Raw genomic sequence first — 12839 nt, forward strand, 5'->3', positions numbered from 1 at the left:
TAGATCGGGTACTGAAGGTATGTACCATTGTAATCCTGTCAGTCGGTGTTCTGTTATGTTGCTGTTCAATCAATGCCTCTCGGTTATTATTGAAGGCCCTCTTGTGCGCCTTGCGTATCAGATGATTGGGATAGTGCCGTTCCTTCAGGTTTCGAGATAACTCTTTAGCGTGTTGTTCGTACAGGCGATTAGAGGAACAGTTTCGCCGAATCCTCAGAAATTGACCCACCGGTAAATTGTCACGTAGTGACTGTGGATGAAAACTCCGGTATGACAGTAAGGAGTTTCGAGCCATGGGTTTCTTGTATAGTCGACTCTGTAAGCCATCTTCGCCCGGAAAAATGAGAAGATCCAGAAATGGAAGTTGCTCCTTGCTGTGTTCGACTGTAAATCGGAGATATTGATTTCTCGAATTTAACCACGTATGGAAGTCTTTGACCTCCGGAATAGTGCCTCTCCATATGACAATGATATCGTCTATATATCTGCGCCACAGCAACACCTGATGAAAATAAGGGTTGCTGTGGTTTAGGACATGATGTTGCTCAAATTGATGCATATACAGGTTTGCCAAACTGGGGGCAAAGACACTCCCCATTGAGGTTCCGGAGACTTGGAGATAGAGGTCATCTTGATATTGGAAATAATTCTCCATCATAGCCAATCTGGCGCACTCCATCTCGACGTTGAACTCGGTCTCCGCAAGAAGTCGTAGAACATCACCAGTGTCCTGGAGGTACGTAGGTGTCAGGACACTGGTGATGTTCTACGACTTCTTGCGGAGACCGAGTTCAACGTCGAGACCGACCTGTTGGTGAGTTTCGACGTTGAGTCCCTCTACACATGCATCCCTCAGCAAGAAACTTTGGACTGTATCAGGGGATTACTTGAATCCAAACCTCCGGAGACTATCACCCCGATACCTTTCATCATGGAGTGCGCCAGATTGGCTATGATGGAGAATTATTTCCAATATCAAGATGACCTCTATCTCCAAGTCTCCGGGACCTCAATGGGGAGTGTCTTTGCCCCCAGTTTGGCAAACCTGTATATGCATCAATTTGAGCAACATCATGTCCTAAACCACAGCAACCCTTATTTTCATCAGGTGTTGCTGTGGCGCAGATATATAGACGATATCATTGTCATATGGAGAGGCACTATTCCGGAGGTCAAAGACTTCCATACGTGGTTAAATTCGAGAAATCAATATCTCCGATTTACAGTCGAACACAGCAAGGAGCAACTTCCATTTCTGGATCTTCTCATTTTTCCGGGCGAAGATGGCTTACAGAGTCGACTATACAAGAAACCCATGGCTCGAAACTCCTTACTGTCATACCGGAGTTTTCATCCACAGTCACTACGTGACAATTTACCGGTGGGTCAATTTCTGAGGATTCGGCGAAACTGTTCCTCTAATCGCCTGTACGAACAACACGCTAAAGAGTTATCTCGAAACCTGAAGGAACGGCACTATCCCAATCATCTGATACGCAAGGCGCACAAGAGGGCCTTCAATAATAACCGAGAGGCATTGATTGAACAGCAACATAACAGAACACCGACTGACAGGATTACAATGGTACATACCTTCAGTACCCGATCTAACACAGTGAAGAAAATAGTATTGAAGCACTGGAAAATGCTCAACACAGCTTCTGGTGCGATATCCAGGCCTTTGTTTGCCTTTAAACGTGGACCCAGTATTAGAGACAGCCTGGTTCACACGAGACCGAAGACACAGAGGAGAGAGACCACCACTCTTGATACCATCTGGAATACTACACCGGTAGAGGGGCACCACCCTTGTGGTAGCTGTACGGCTTGCCCGCAGACCCGCAAGACTCTTTCCATTGACATTGGAACATCTAAACCCTGGAAATTGTTTAACCACACGAACTGCAACTCGGAGCGAGTGATCTATATGATCACATGCCCGTGTGGTCTGGCGTATATCGGACATACCACCAGAAAAGTGAAGCTGCGTATCGGCGAACACAAGAGCACGATAAGGTGCAACAAACAGTCCACCTGCCTGACGAACCACTTTCTAACCAAGAAACACAAAGCAGATGAATTGAGGTGGGTGGTATTGGAACAACCTTTTATCCCAGCGCACATAACAGATGTCTCACGGTTTCTTTTCATTAAGGAACAACGCTGGATCTTTAAAATGAAGACTGATATATCAGGATTGAACGATAACATCCCTTGGGTGTCCATATGACCATGTTTGATTTTCCATGAAAACTTAACCCTGGGGTTTTGTCAACACTTCCTGAGTTTGAGTACAGAAATTCGCAAATGGTCTTTCTATAAACCTCAAAACCATATGCCATTGAGGTTGGGCACTAATTATAATCATCCCTTTGGAATCCTTTCTGGGGGGATAGCCTATACATCATGGTTGGCTCTATTCATTTGGTTCCCTTAGAGGTGTTCGCCCTGTTTTATTAGGAGCTTAACTCATGGCTAGATTATACCCTCCTTTTTAGCTTACACTTAACCACACGATCTATATTAAGTGTTAGGGTTGTTCAAGGCTTAGCCTTGTGGTGCTTCTTATCAGCCTTAATAATCGTGGTGCATCATATATTTCATGAAGCCCTCCAATTTTCTTTTTCAATAATATTGAAAGACTTTCCAACATCTGCCAGAAACACGAGGGTTGCTATTTTCCTTCGGAACTGACACAGTGCCCTTGCTAAATCATCTAAATTATGGTATTGACACTTATATCCAGCGCGTTTCCGTTCCTCCACCGCACACTCTGCGGTTGTCTTGTGTTTATAATCATTCACAGCACGATGAGCGGCCACGCTCACTTGGCGAGCCACTTCTCCTGCTGAAACTGTTAAAACAAACCATGCGCGACTGAGCGGTGGATTTTGTTTACTACACCAGTGGCACGCCTCTATCCTGTTGCGCATGCCCAGGGTATCTATCGCGTCAATCGCGTCACAGAGATCTATGTCTGAGAGGTGCGTATGCGCGTCACATCTGACGCTTACAGATCGTCTCTATCTGAGAGGTGCGCATGCGCGTTACACCTGACGCTTACAGATCGTCTCCGTAAAATTAACAACAGCTTTCTGCTATTACGGGTGATTGCTTCAATCAAGGCGGGTATATAACCACGCGCCCTGCCCCTTTTCGTCGCCTCCCCTTCGGCTTCGCATCCAGTCGAGAGGTACCGACGGAGAGGTAAGGTAGGAGCGCCGCGCTGTGCCAAAACTAGTGCAGGGGCATTTTATGTTATCACTTAGCCTTGGTTTTTATTTTATCACTTAGCCTTGGTTAAAATCACCTGCTTTTCATAAGAGTAACTACTTACAACTGATGGTTTGAGTGAGGACTTGCAATGTGCCTTAGATTTGTAATGAAACTTTAGATGCAGGCATGGGCTAGACCTGTCATTCATAGCCTGGAAACCTGATACTGTATTGGGATTGAAATATACCACAGTACATTTTCATGTGACGATTGCCATCAGTGAAGAATGAGTTTTCACAGAGGATTTTTTCAGTCAGTCTAGTATTTTTAATAATTTCTATATCAAATTCACCAGCCCTCTTTTACTCTCCATGGGACGCATGATCTTTGTGGGCAATCTAACAACCAGTTTTTTGCATGCACAAATCCTTTTTAAAAAAAACATAGTTTGTGACTCAGGACACTATTCTAGCCCTTTGAGTCGCTTAGGCTTACATGTTTATATATGTTTTTTGTGCTTAGAGCGGGGCCTCATTCTCCGAGCCGTTGCCGGGTGAGGTGAGGTTTGACTCCCACATACTGATGGGTAAGTCCTGTTTGATGTTTGATAAATTACATTTAGCAGTGTCTGTGGTTTACTTTTTTGCAACTAAATAAAATTCATTGGCTGTTCTAATTAGGATTAGCCTCGCTGAGCCTCTTATTGGTCCTTATGACATTTTCTATACTTACATTGCTTATTGAACACAAAATAGTTTTTGGTTTTCTTTGTTTCTTTCACAGGAATGTATCCTCCATCAAGACATTTGCACAAGGGGATACGGTAGGATGGTCAATTTGACCACACCATTAGTTTGACAGTCCTCGAGGATTCCTGGTCTGTCTTCATCACTTTAGAAATATTAGAGTGTTTTCTATGCAGTAGCAATAGCTTATTTATATGGCCCTGAAGAATGCCGGTGTAGTCACACCAGTTGGCAGAAACATGTTGGCCGATTTCACAACATAAGCTAAGCAAACAGTGATTTTTTCACACTGTTCTACACCTGTTTTTAACCTGACGTCCAGGTGAATACTAATAAAAAACTTTTTTTGCCTGGAACGCCATTTTAACATCACCCACTCACTTTTTCGTTTGCACTGCACATGACCAGCACCATTCAGTGGCATGGACACTTTCACCGTTTGAACCAGAACTATGGGGTGTATGGCCAATTCATCTGGGCCTTGACGCACTACCCTGGTTCCAGGTGTCCTATATGACGAGGTTCCGCCAAATGGGTGGTCGGATAGGATATTGATGATACATTGAGTGTCGCGTGACCACTTGGGCTGGTCTTGTGCAATCCAATTGTGTGGTATCTTAAGGACCCTACAGGCTCAGCATCTTGTCTCACAGACCCTCCAATTCTTTTTGTTTGTTCATAGTTCAAGTAGGGGTGTTTGAATATGGAGAGTCTATAAATATTTATCCCCTTGACCCTTCCTAAAATTGTTGTTTCTCTGGGTGATTATATCAGGCAATGGCTAAAGATGGACGCTTGTAAATGGCGGTGTCTCTGGTTGGGAGCTTGTAAAGGGCTGTGACTATAAATGGGTACTTGTAAAGCCCGATGGTTGAGGACAAGTGCTTGTAAATTGCAATGATTTCAAATGGGTGTAGGAAAAGTGTGATGGCTAAAGTTGGCAACCGGTAATGGTCGATGGATGAAGATTGGTGCTTGTAAAGGGCAATGTTAAAGATGAGTGCTTGTGAAGGGAAATGGCCGATGATGGGTGCTTGTAAATGGCAATGGCTAAACTTGGGTGCTTGTAAAGGTAGTGACTTAGGGCCTTATTACGATGCCAGGTGAACGAGCATCAGGCCGCCATTGCTGCGGGCAGGTGACCACCCGACAAGATCTCAGTGGTTTCGCCTGCTCCATCATAACACAACTACCGTGCAGGCGGTCATAAAATGCATTATTCTACTGCGGCTTCTGCTGCAGCCAGGAAAAGGGCTGCATCACAAGCCATAGAAGAAAAAGGCACTTTTCAAACATCCATGTGTCGAGTTCAGGCACCTTGTGGTGCCTGGCACATGGTGCATGGATGTTTGGGTGCACCACATGTGCCCCCCTGGCCACTTATCGGTGGCCCATTGGGGGCCCTGTTTGGGCAGTGGAAACAGACATCCTAATCCATATGGAGGCCCTACACATGGTTGCTTATAAAGGCTAATTGCTGAGGATGGGTGCATGTAAACGGTTATAACTAAGGACGGGTGTTTGTAAAGGCTGATGGCTGAGGATGGGTGTTTTCAAAAGGTTATGGCTAAAGATTGGTGCTTTTAAAGGGTGGTGGCTCAGGAAGGGTGTTTGTAAAGGCAGATGGCTGGGGCTGGATGCTTGTGAATTGCGAGCAGTATATATGAGTGCTTGTCTAGTGTGATGGCTGAAGATAGGTCCTTGTAAAGGGCGATGGCTAAAGATGAGTGCTTGTAAAGAGTGATGGCTGAGCATAAGTGCTTGTAAAGAGTGATGGCTGAGCATAAGTGCTTGTAAATGGCGAGGGCTGAGGATGGCTGCTTAAGTTCTAAATGGTTAGGACTAAAGGAGAGCCCTTCTAGAACGATATTGGCTGAGGTAGGGTGCTTGTAAATGCAGAAGGCTGAGGCTGGGTGCTTGCGAAGGGTGAGTGCTGAAGATGAGTGTTTGTAAATGGTTAGAGCTGAGGATGAATTATTTTAAAGGACTATAGCTGAGGATGGGTGCTTGCGAAGGGTGAGTGCTGAAGATGAGGGCTTGTAAAGGGCGAGGGCTGAGGATGGGTGCTTGCGAAGGGTGAATGCTGAAGATGAGTGCTTGTAAAGGGCAAGGGCTGAGGATGGGTGCTTGTAAAAGGCAAGGGCTGAGGATGGGTGCTTGCGAAGGGTTAGTGCTGAAGATGAGGGCTTGCGAAGGGCGAGGGCTGAGGATGGGTGCTTGCGAAGGGCGAGGGCTGAGGATGGGTGCTTGTAAAGGGCGAGGGCTGAGGATGGGTGCTTGTAAAGGGCGAGGGCTGAGGATGGGTGCTTGTAAAGGGCGAGGGCTGAAGATGGGTGCTTGTAAAGGGCGAGGGCTGAGGATGGGTGCTTGAAAAGGGCGAGGGCTGAGGATGGGTGCTTGTACAGGGCGAGGGCTGAGGATGGATGCTTGTAAAGGGCGAGTTCTGAAGATGAGGGCTTGTAAAGGGCGAGGGCTGAGGATGGGTGCTTGTAAAGGGCGAGGGCTGAGGATGGGTGCTTGCGAAGGGCGAGGCTGAGGATGGGTGCTTGAAAAGGGCGAGGGCTGAAGATCGGTGCTTGTAAAGGGCGAGGGCTGAGGATGGGTGCTTTCAAAGGACGATAGCTGAGGGTGGGTGCTTGCGAAGGGTGAGTGCTGAAGATGAGGGCTTGTAAAGGGCGAGGGCTGAGGATGGGTGCTTGCGAAGGGTGAGTGCTGAAGATGAGGGCTTGTAAAGGGCGAGGGCTGAGGATAGGTGCTTGTAAAGGGCGAGGGCTGAGGATAGGTGCTTGTAAAGGGCGAGGGCTGAGGATGGGTGCTTGCGAAGGGCGAGGCTGAGGATGGGTGCTTGAAAAGGGCGAGGGCTGAGGATGGGTGCTTGTAAAGGGCGAGGGCTGAGGATGGGTGGTTTCGAAGGACGATAGCTGAGGGTGGGTGCTTGCGAAGGGTGAGTGCTGAAGATGAGGGCTTGTAAAGGGCGAGGGCTGAGGATGGGTGCTTGCGAAGGGTGAGTGCTGAAGATGAGGGCTTGTAAATGGCGAGGGCTGAGGATGGGTGCTTGCGAAGGGTGAGTGCTGAAGATGAGTGCTTGTAAAGGGCGAGGGCTGAGGATGGGTGCTTGCGAAGGGTTAGTGCTGAAGATGAGGGCTTGTAAAGGGTGAGGGCTGAGGATGGGTGCTTGCGAAGGGTGAGTGCTGAAGATGAGTGCTTGTAAAGGGCAAGGGCTGAGGATGGGTGCTTGCGAAGGGTGAGTGCTGAAGATGAGTGCTTGTAAAGGGCGAGGGCTGAGGATGGGTGCTTGCGAAGGGTTAGTGCTGAAGATGAGGGCTTGTAAAGGGTGAGGGCTGAGGATGGGTGCTTGCGAAGGGTGAGTGCTGAAGATGACCGGTTACTCACCGGTAATATTCATTACTCCGAGTTGTAGCCCTCCCCGTCCCAGTCCTAACTACATGAGCATAGCTCCTCCCACCAGAAACTCCCAAGCAACTTGAAACCCATCCCTTCCCTCCAGGCCACACCCATACCCTGAGGCATATAACCCCAAGACCTGCCAATCAACAACCTGTACCCAACAAGCACAAGAAGCCGAAACAGGGAGGGAGGGATGGGAACCTGGACTGGGACGGGGAGGGCTACGACTCGGAGTAATGAATATTACCGGTGAGTAACCGGTCATTACCTCCTCGTCAGCCCTCCCCGTCCCAGTCCTAACTACATGAGCAGATACCAAAGCAATCACCGGCTTCACTCAGTAGCAAAAAACAGACTTTATTAAAGCACAGAAAGTCACACCACTGGAGTGGAACGCAACACAGCGTCCCCAAACCCAGCAGAATCAGTCCCCCCAACCACCAAACGATAATGGGACATAAAGGTGTGCGGGGAACTCCAGGTAGAAGCCCTGCAGATTTCAGCCATGGAAGCCCCCTGAAAACAAGCCCAGGAAGCCGCCACCCCCCGAGTCGACCTTCCCTGAACAGACCCCGGAGCCAACACACCACAGGCCTCATACACAGCACCCACAGCCCATTGCAGCCAACGACTGAGGGTAGCCCCAGAAGGCTTAAGACCCTGACCAGCCAGGCCAAAGGTCACAAAAAGGGATTCCACCTTACGAAACGGCCCAGTACGCAACAAATAGATCTCAAGGGCCCTCCGAACGTCCAAACAGTGCAGCCGCACCTCAACCTCTGAAAGAGGATCAGGACATAAAACAGGCAAAACCAGATCCGCAGAGCAGTGAAAAGAGGAAGTGACCTTGGGAACAAAGGAAGGATCAGGCCGCAGTACCACCCGATCAGGAAAGAAACGTAAAAAAGGGGCCGAACAAAGCAAGGAGCCCAACTCCCCAATCCGCCTAGCCGACGTAATAGCCACCAGGAACAGCACCTTGATCGTCAGAAACCTCAAAGACACCTCCAGTAGAGGCTCAAAGGGAGCCCCCTGCAAAGCCCCCAAAACCAGAGGCAGATCCCAACTAGGAGCAAAGGACCGAATGACAGGCTTCTGAAGGAAGCAACTCCGCAACAAACGGGACACCAGGGGAACCACCGGGTCACAGACCGAACCCCGAAAGGCCCGAACAGCAGCCCACTGAGCCCTCAGGGAGGACACATCCGGACCCCCAACCCCACGGTCCCGCTACAGCAGGGACTCAAAGCAAATTCCCACAAGGTAAAATAAAAACGGGCACAATAGGGGTTAAAAACAGGTGCTTAACATCCCGTCTCACACTTACCAGACAGGAGGCCAATTCCAGTGCCCCCCTCGATGAAGTCTGCTCGGAAGTGATTCCGCAGAAAAAACAAACAGGTTGTTGATTGGCAGGTCTTGGGGTTATATGCCTCAGGGTATGGGTGTGGCCTGGAGGGAAGGGATGGGTTTCAAGTTGCTTGGGAGTTTCTGGTGGGAGGAGCTATGCTCATGTAGTTAGGACTGGGACGGGGAGGGCTGACGAGGAGGTAATGAGTGCTTGTAAAGGGCGAGGGCTGAGGATGGGTGCTTGCGAAGGGTGAGTGCTGAAGATGAGTGCTTGTAAAGGGCGAGGGCTGAGGATGGGTGCTTGCGAAGGGTGAGTGCTGAAGATGGGTGCTTGTAAAGGGCGAGGGCTGAGGATGGGTGCTTGCAAAGGGTGAGTGCTGAAGATGGGTGCTTGTAAAGGGCGAGGGCTGAGGATGGGTGCTTGTAAAGGGCGAGGGCTGAGGATGGGTGCTTGCAAAGGGTGAGTGCTGAAGATGGGTGCTTGTAAAGGGCGAGGGCTGAGGATGGGTGCTTGTAAAGGGCGAGGGCTGAGGATGGGTGCTTGTAAAGGGCGAGGGCTGAGGATGGGTGCTTTCAACGGACGATAGCTGAGGATGGGTGCTTGCGAAGGGTGATTGCTGAAGATGAGGGCTTATAAAGGGCGAGGGCTGAGGATGGGTGCTTTTAAAGGGAGAGTGCTGAGGATGGGTGCTTGCGAAGGGTGAGTGCTGAAGATGAGTGCTTGTAAAGGGCGAGGGCTGAGGATGGGTGCTTGCGAAGAGTGGTGACTAAACATTAGTGCTTGTAAAGGACAATGACAGAGGTCGACTGCAGTGCCATCTTGAGGGTCTGGGGGACCCGGGCCCAGACATATTTTGGAGGTCTCTTTACAGAACAATTTTATTTTATTTTATTACCCTTTTCCTGCTAACTCAAGCCCACGATCCCAAACAATACTAAATAATATGTTACACTTTAATGGGTCACATGCAAACAGTTGAAATATGAATCCCCAAATTCAGTAAGATGACATGTGGCAGAGAGGCAGAGTCAAAGGTAGAGATAGGCAGGGAGGTTTAGATAGAGCAATAGAACAGACAGAGGTCATAAAGGGTATGTGTGGGTTTTGGGTACATGATAGCTGAGTGTGGGGGTCATGGGTGGAAGGGTTTAGTAACCTAGGAACCTGTCGCCCTTGTGCCCGTCTAGGTTCAGCATGTATTAGACATCCCTGGAAACCTTTGATTGCTTGTTCATTTTCTGTCCAATCAGGTACGATCCGGAGGAAAACAGATGGTCCAAGGTGGCTCCTATGAACAGTCGGCGCATGAAACTAGGGGCTGTCGTCTTGAATGGCTGCCTCTATGCTGTCGGAGGCTCGGACGGCAGATCGGCGCTAAACTCGGGTAAGAAGTGGTTACTTCGCTGTCTCATAGCAGCAGTGGTAGAAGTGGGCGGGGACGGAAGGGCACAGCGTGCCCCTACTTAAAAAAAATATTTCAGTCCGTTCCCCTACTTCTTTCTTTCAAAGGAGCATCCCGGGACAGCAAGAATAGTTGTACTTTATTAAAACAATAACTTTTTCATTCAGCTTGTGTGGTGGCCCAGGGGCGGCTCGCACTTCTCTGGTGAGCTCCAGAGGCTGCAGCAGCCCCTCCCTGAGCTCTCACAGACTGTGGGCAGGCCCATTGTCATTCCGATTGAGGCTGATTATCCCCTTTGGAATGACAATGCGCCCACCCGCTGCCTGCCTTTTTGCATATCATGTGCCAGACAAAGCCGTTAGGTCTCGCCTGTGTGAGCCATAATAAATGGCAATAGTTTTCAGCAATGCTTCACAGCATCAGTGATCCAAGGCAGGGTGGCTAAAGTAAAAAAAAAATAATACGAAAGCCTTCGACATGACCACCTGTGTATATTTAGAGGCGCATGCACCATACATGTGAGCCCCTACAAAATTACGTGTTGCTTTAAAAACCTTTTTATTACTGATCCAAGTTGTACCAGGTAACTAAAAAAATGAATGTGCAAAGGTGTGTTTTTTTTGTAAGTGAACGGGAGGGTGGGGGGCACCGCAGCAAGACAGTAGGGACGCAGGAGCAACAGATGGAGAGAGCTGCAGGGGACGCAAAAGCAAGAGTGGAAAGGAAGGAGAAAAAGCAATTCAAGGATTGGTGGAAAGCAACACGGAGGCCGCTTGTGGGGAAGTAATGGGGAGAAGCACATGGGAGCTCAAGAAAGAGGAGGGCATGGGGGGGGCGTGGTTTGGACGCCGGGAGAGATGGTGGCTCGGTGAATCTCTCTACCCGTGCGGAGACCGAAATCCAAAGGTGGAACGCACCTCACCACCCCTACATCGTCAAAGGCGGCGGAATCGAGCACCGGAATGTGAGGGGATCATCCAGGAAGTATTCCCGTGGTTTTCCGTGGCCGAGAAGTAGCTTTTCAGCTAAATCGGGCGGCCCGCCCCGAAGGCTGCAGCGAGTGAGGCGGAAGAAGAGACCGCATGGCCGCCCAAGTATCGGCGGCTGAGTCATAGGACCCTGACGGGAGTCAAACATGTTTACTGGAGGTAGCGCTGAATGAACTGGCTTCTGAAATCGTGAGTAAACGCAACCCCCACCGGGCGAGATTAGACCCGTGAAAGAACACTTGGCGGCTCGCGCTACTCTTTATGCGAGGACTCCCTATGCTACACACGGAGATTAGACTTTGCTGTCGGACACTGTAATGCAACCAACGGGCGCAGTGGCAGTTGTGTACCACTATGGCATAAAATAGGGCGTTTAAATGCAGTGAAGTCAGCCCTTATTATCGGTGCTTTTTTTTTTTTTTTTTCTTTTTCTTTTTTATACCGATGCCGGATGTGATGAGAAGAACAAGGTCGGCTTAAGCTACAGCCCAGTAGCGGTGGTCACTTGCATAATTACTGCAGCACAGGTCGCTGCAATATAGCAATGCTTTCATAGAACAATACGGCCCAAAATATATGGCAGTGTGTATGACGTCTCATAGAGGCAGGGTTTGCTTCACTGGTGAAACAGTTGCTGCGCAGTCGTGTGGGGAACAGCAAACCTATGAATGAGTCCTGGGCTGCATCATGAAGCTCTAGACTGACAAATCAAGTTGTGCATGTCGCAATTTTCAGTGAGTACAGGAATGAGGCTGTTAGAGTGTCCCCAAAAGTGTATGCCTCACGCAAATGGTGGCTCTCAAAATGGCGGCACAGGCTTAATGCAGCGATTGAATGTGCGCACCTCCTTACGGCGCTCAACGACCACAGGTGAGACGATCATTGCGACTAATGTGCGAATCATATAGTAACTCTCATCTCCATGTACTGTGGTAGCTGATGGTATGATTAGTGTCTGTTAACACTCCTTAAAGGGCGGCTGGGAGTAAAGAGAAAATACCCACCTCGACTAAAGGAATCTACGCCTAATTAGTCATGGCGGACAATAAAGAACTTGTGAAAAGCCTGAAGAGGCTTAAATCCGATCAGTCGAATCCGAATTCGCCCAGCAAAGGGGGGAAAAACAGCCCAGACCCGATTGACCTGATACTCAGCAGATTGGATGAAGTAAGGGATCTGGCAAAGGCAACCAAGGAGGAAGTGGCGGCGATCAGGCAGGATAACCGGGATACCAATGCAAAATTGCTGGAAGCAGAATCGAGGATTAGCAAACTCGAAGATAGGGAAGTCAAGTCAGGTGAAGCCATTAAACGTCTGTGCATAGCGGCAGACCAAACGACACGGAAACTCGCAGAGTTGGAAGACAGGAACAGAAGGGGGAACCTACGAATTTTTGGTATTCCGGAAGGTTCGGAGGATCAACAGGGGAGCTGTGTGGCTTTCCTTGAGTCATGGTTCACCCAAGCTACTAACATGACCTTTGTCCATCCGTTGGAATTTGACAGAGCGCATAGAGTGCCAGGCAGGATAAGTAAGAATCAAAAAGGCCCTAGAGCCATTGTGTGTAAACCATTACGCTACCAACATGTAGAGCAAATTCTCAGCTTTATGCGGAAAAACAACCATATCCTGTGGAAGTCATCTAAAATCTACATATCACAGGATTTTAGCAAGGAGACAGTTGATGTTAGGAAAGCGTTCTTAGCACTGCGACCAATGTTGAAGAA

At 48.9% G+C, this 12839-nt stretch overlaps 1 protein-coding gene across 1 annotated transcript in view; it reads left to right on the top strand.

Annotated features, from left to right (window-relative positions):
* The window catches only part of LOC147710302 (uncharacterized), a 189374-nt gene that overhangs the window by 128873 nt on the left and 47662 nt on the right, over window positions 1-12839 (top strand). Inside the window, exon 5 of the mRNA XM_086919974.1 lies at window positions 9972-10105. Within this exon, the coding sequence (XP_086776100.1) occupies window positions 9972-10105 (134 nt within the window). The remainder of the gene's footprint in view (window positions 1-9971; window positions 10106-12839) is intronic.

This window comes from Lissotriton vulgaris, chromosome 5 (assembly GCF_964263255.1).
Source record: "Lissotriton vulgaris chromosome 5, aLisVul1.2, whole genome shotgun sequence".
In the NCBI taxonomy this organism is placed as follows: Eukaryota; Metazoa; Chordata; class Amphibia; order Caudata; family Salamandridae; genus Lissotriton; species Lissotriton vulgaris.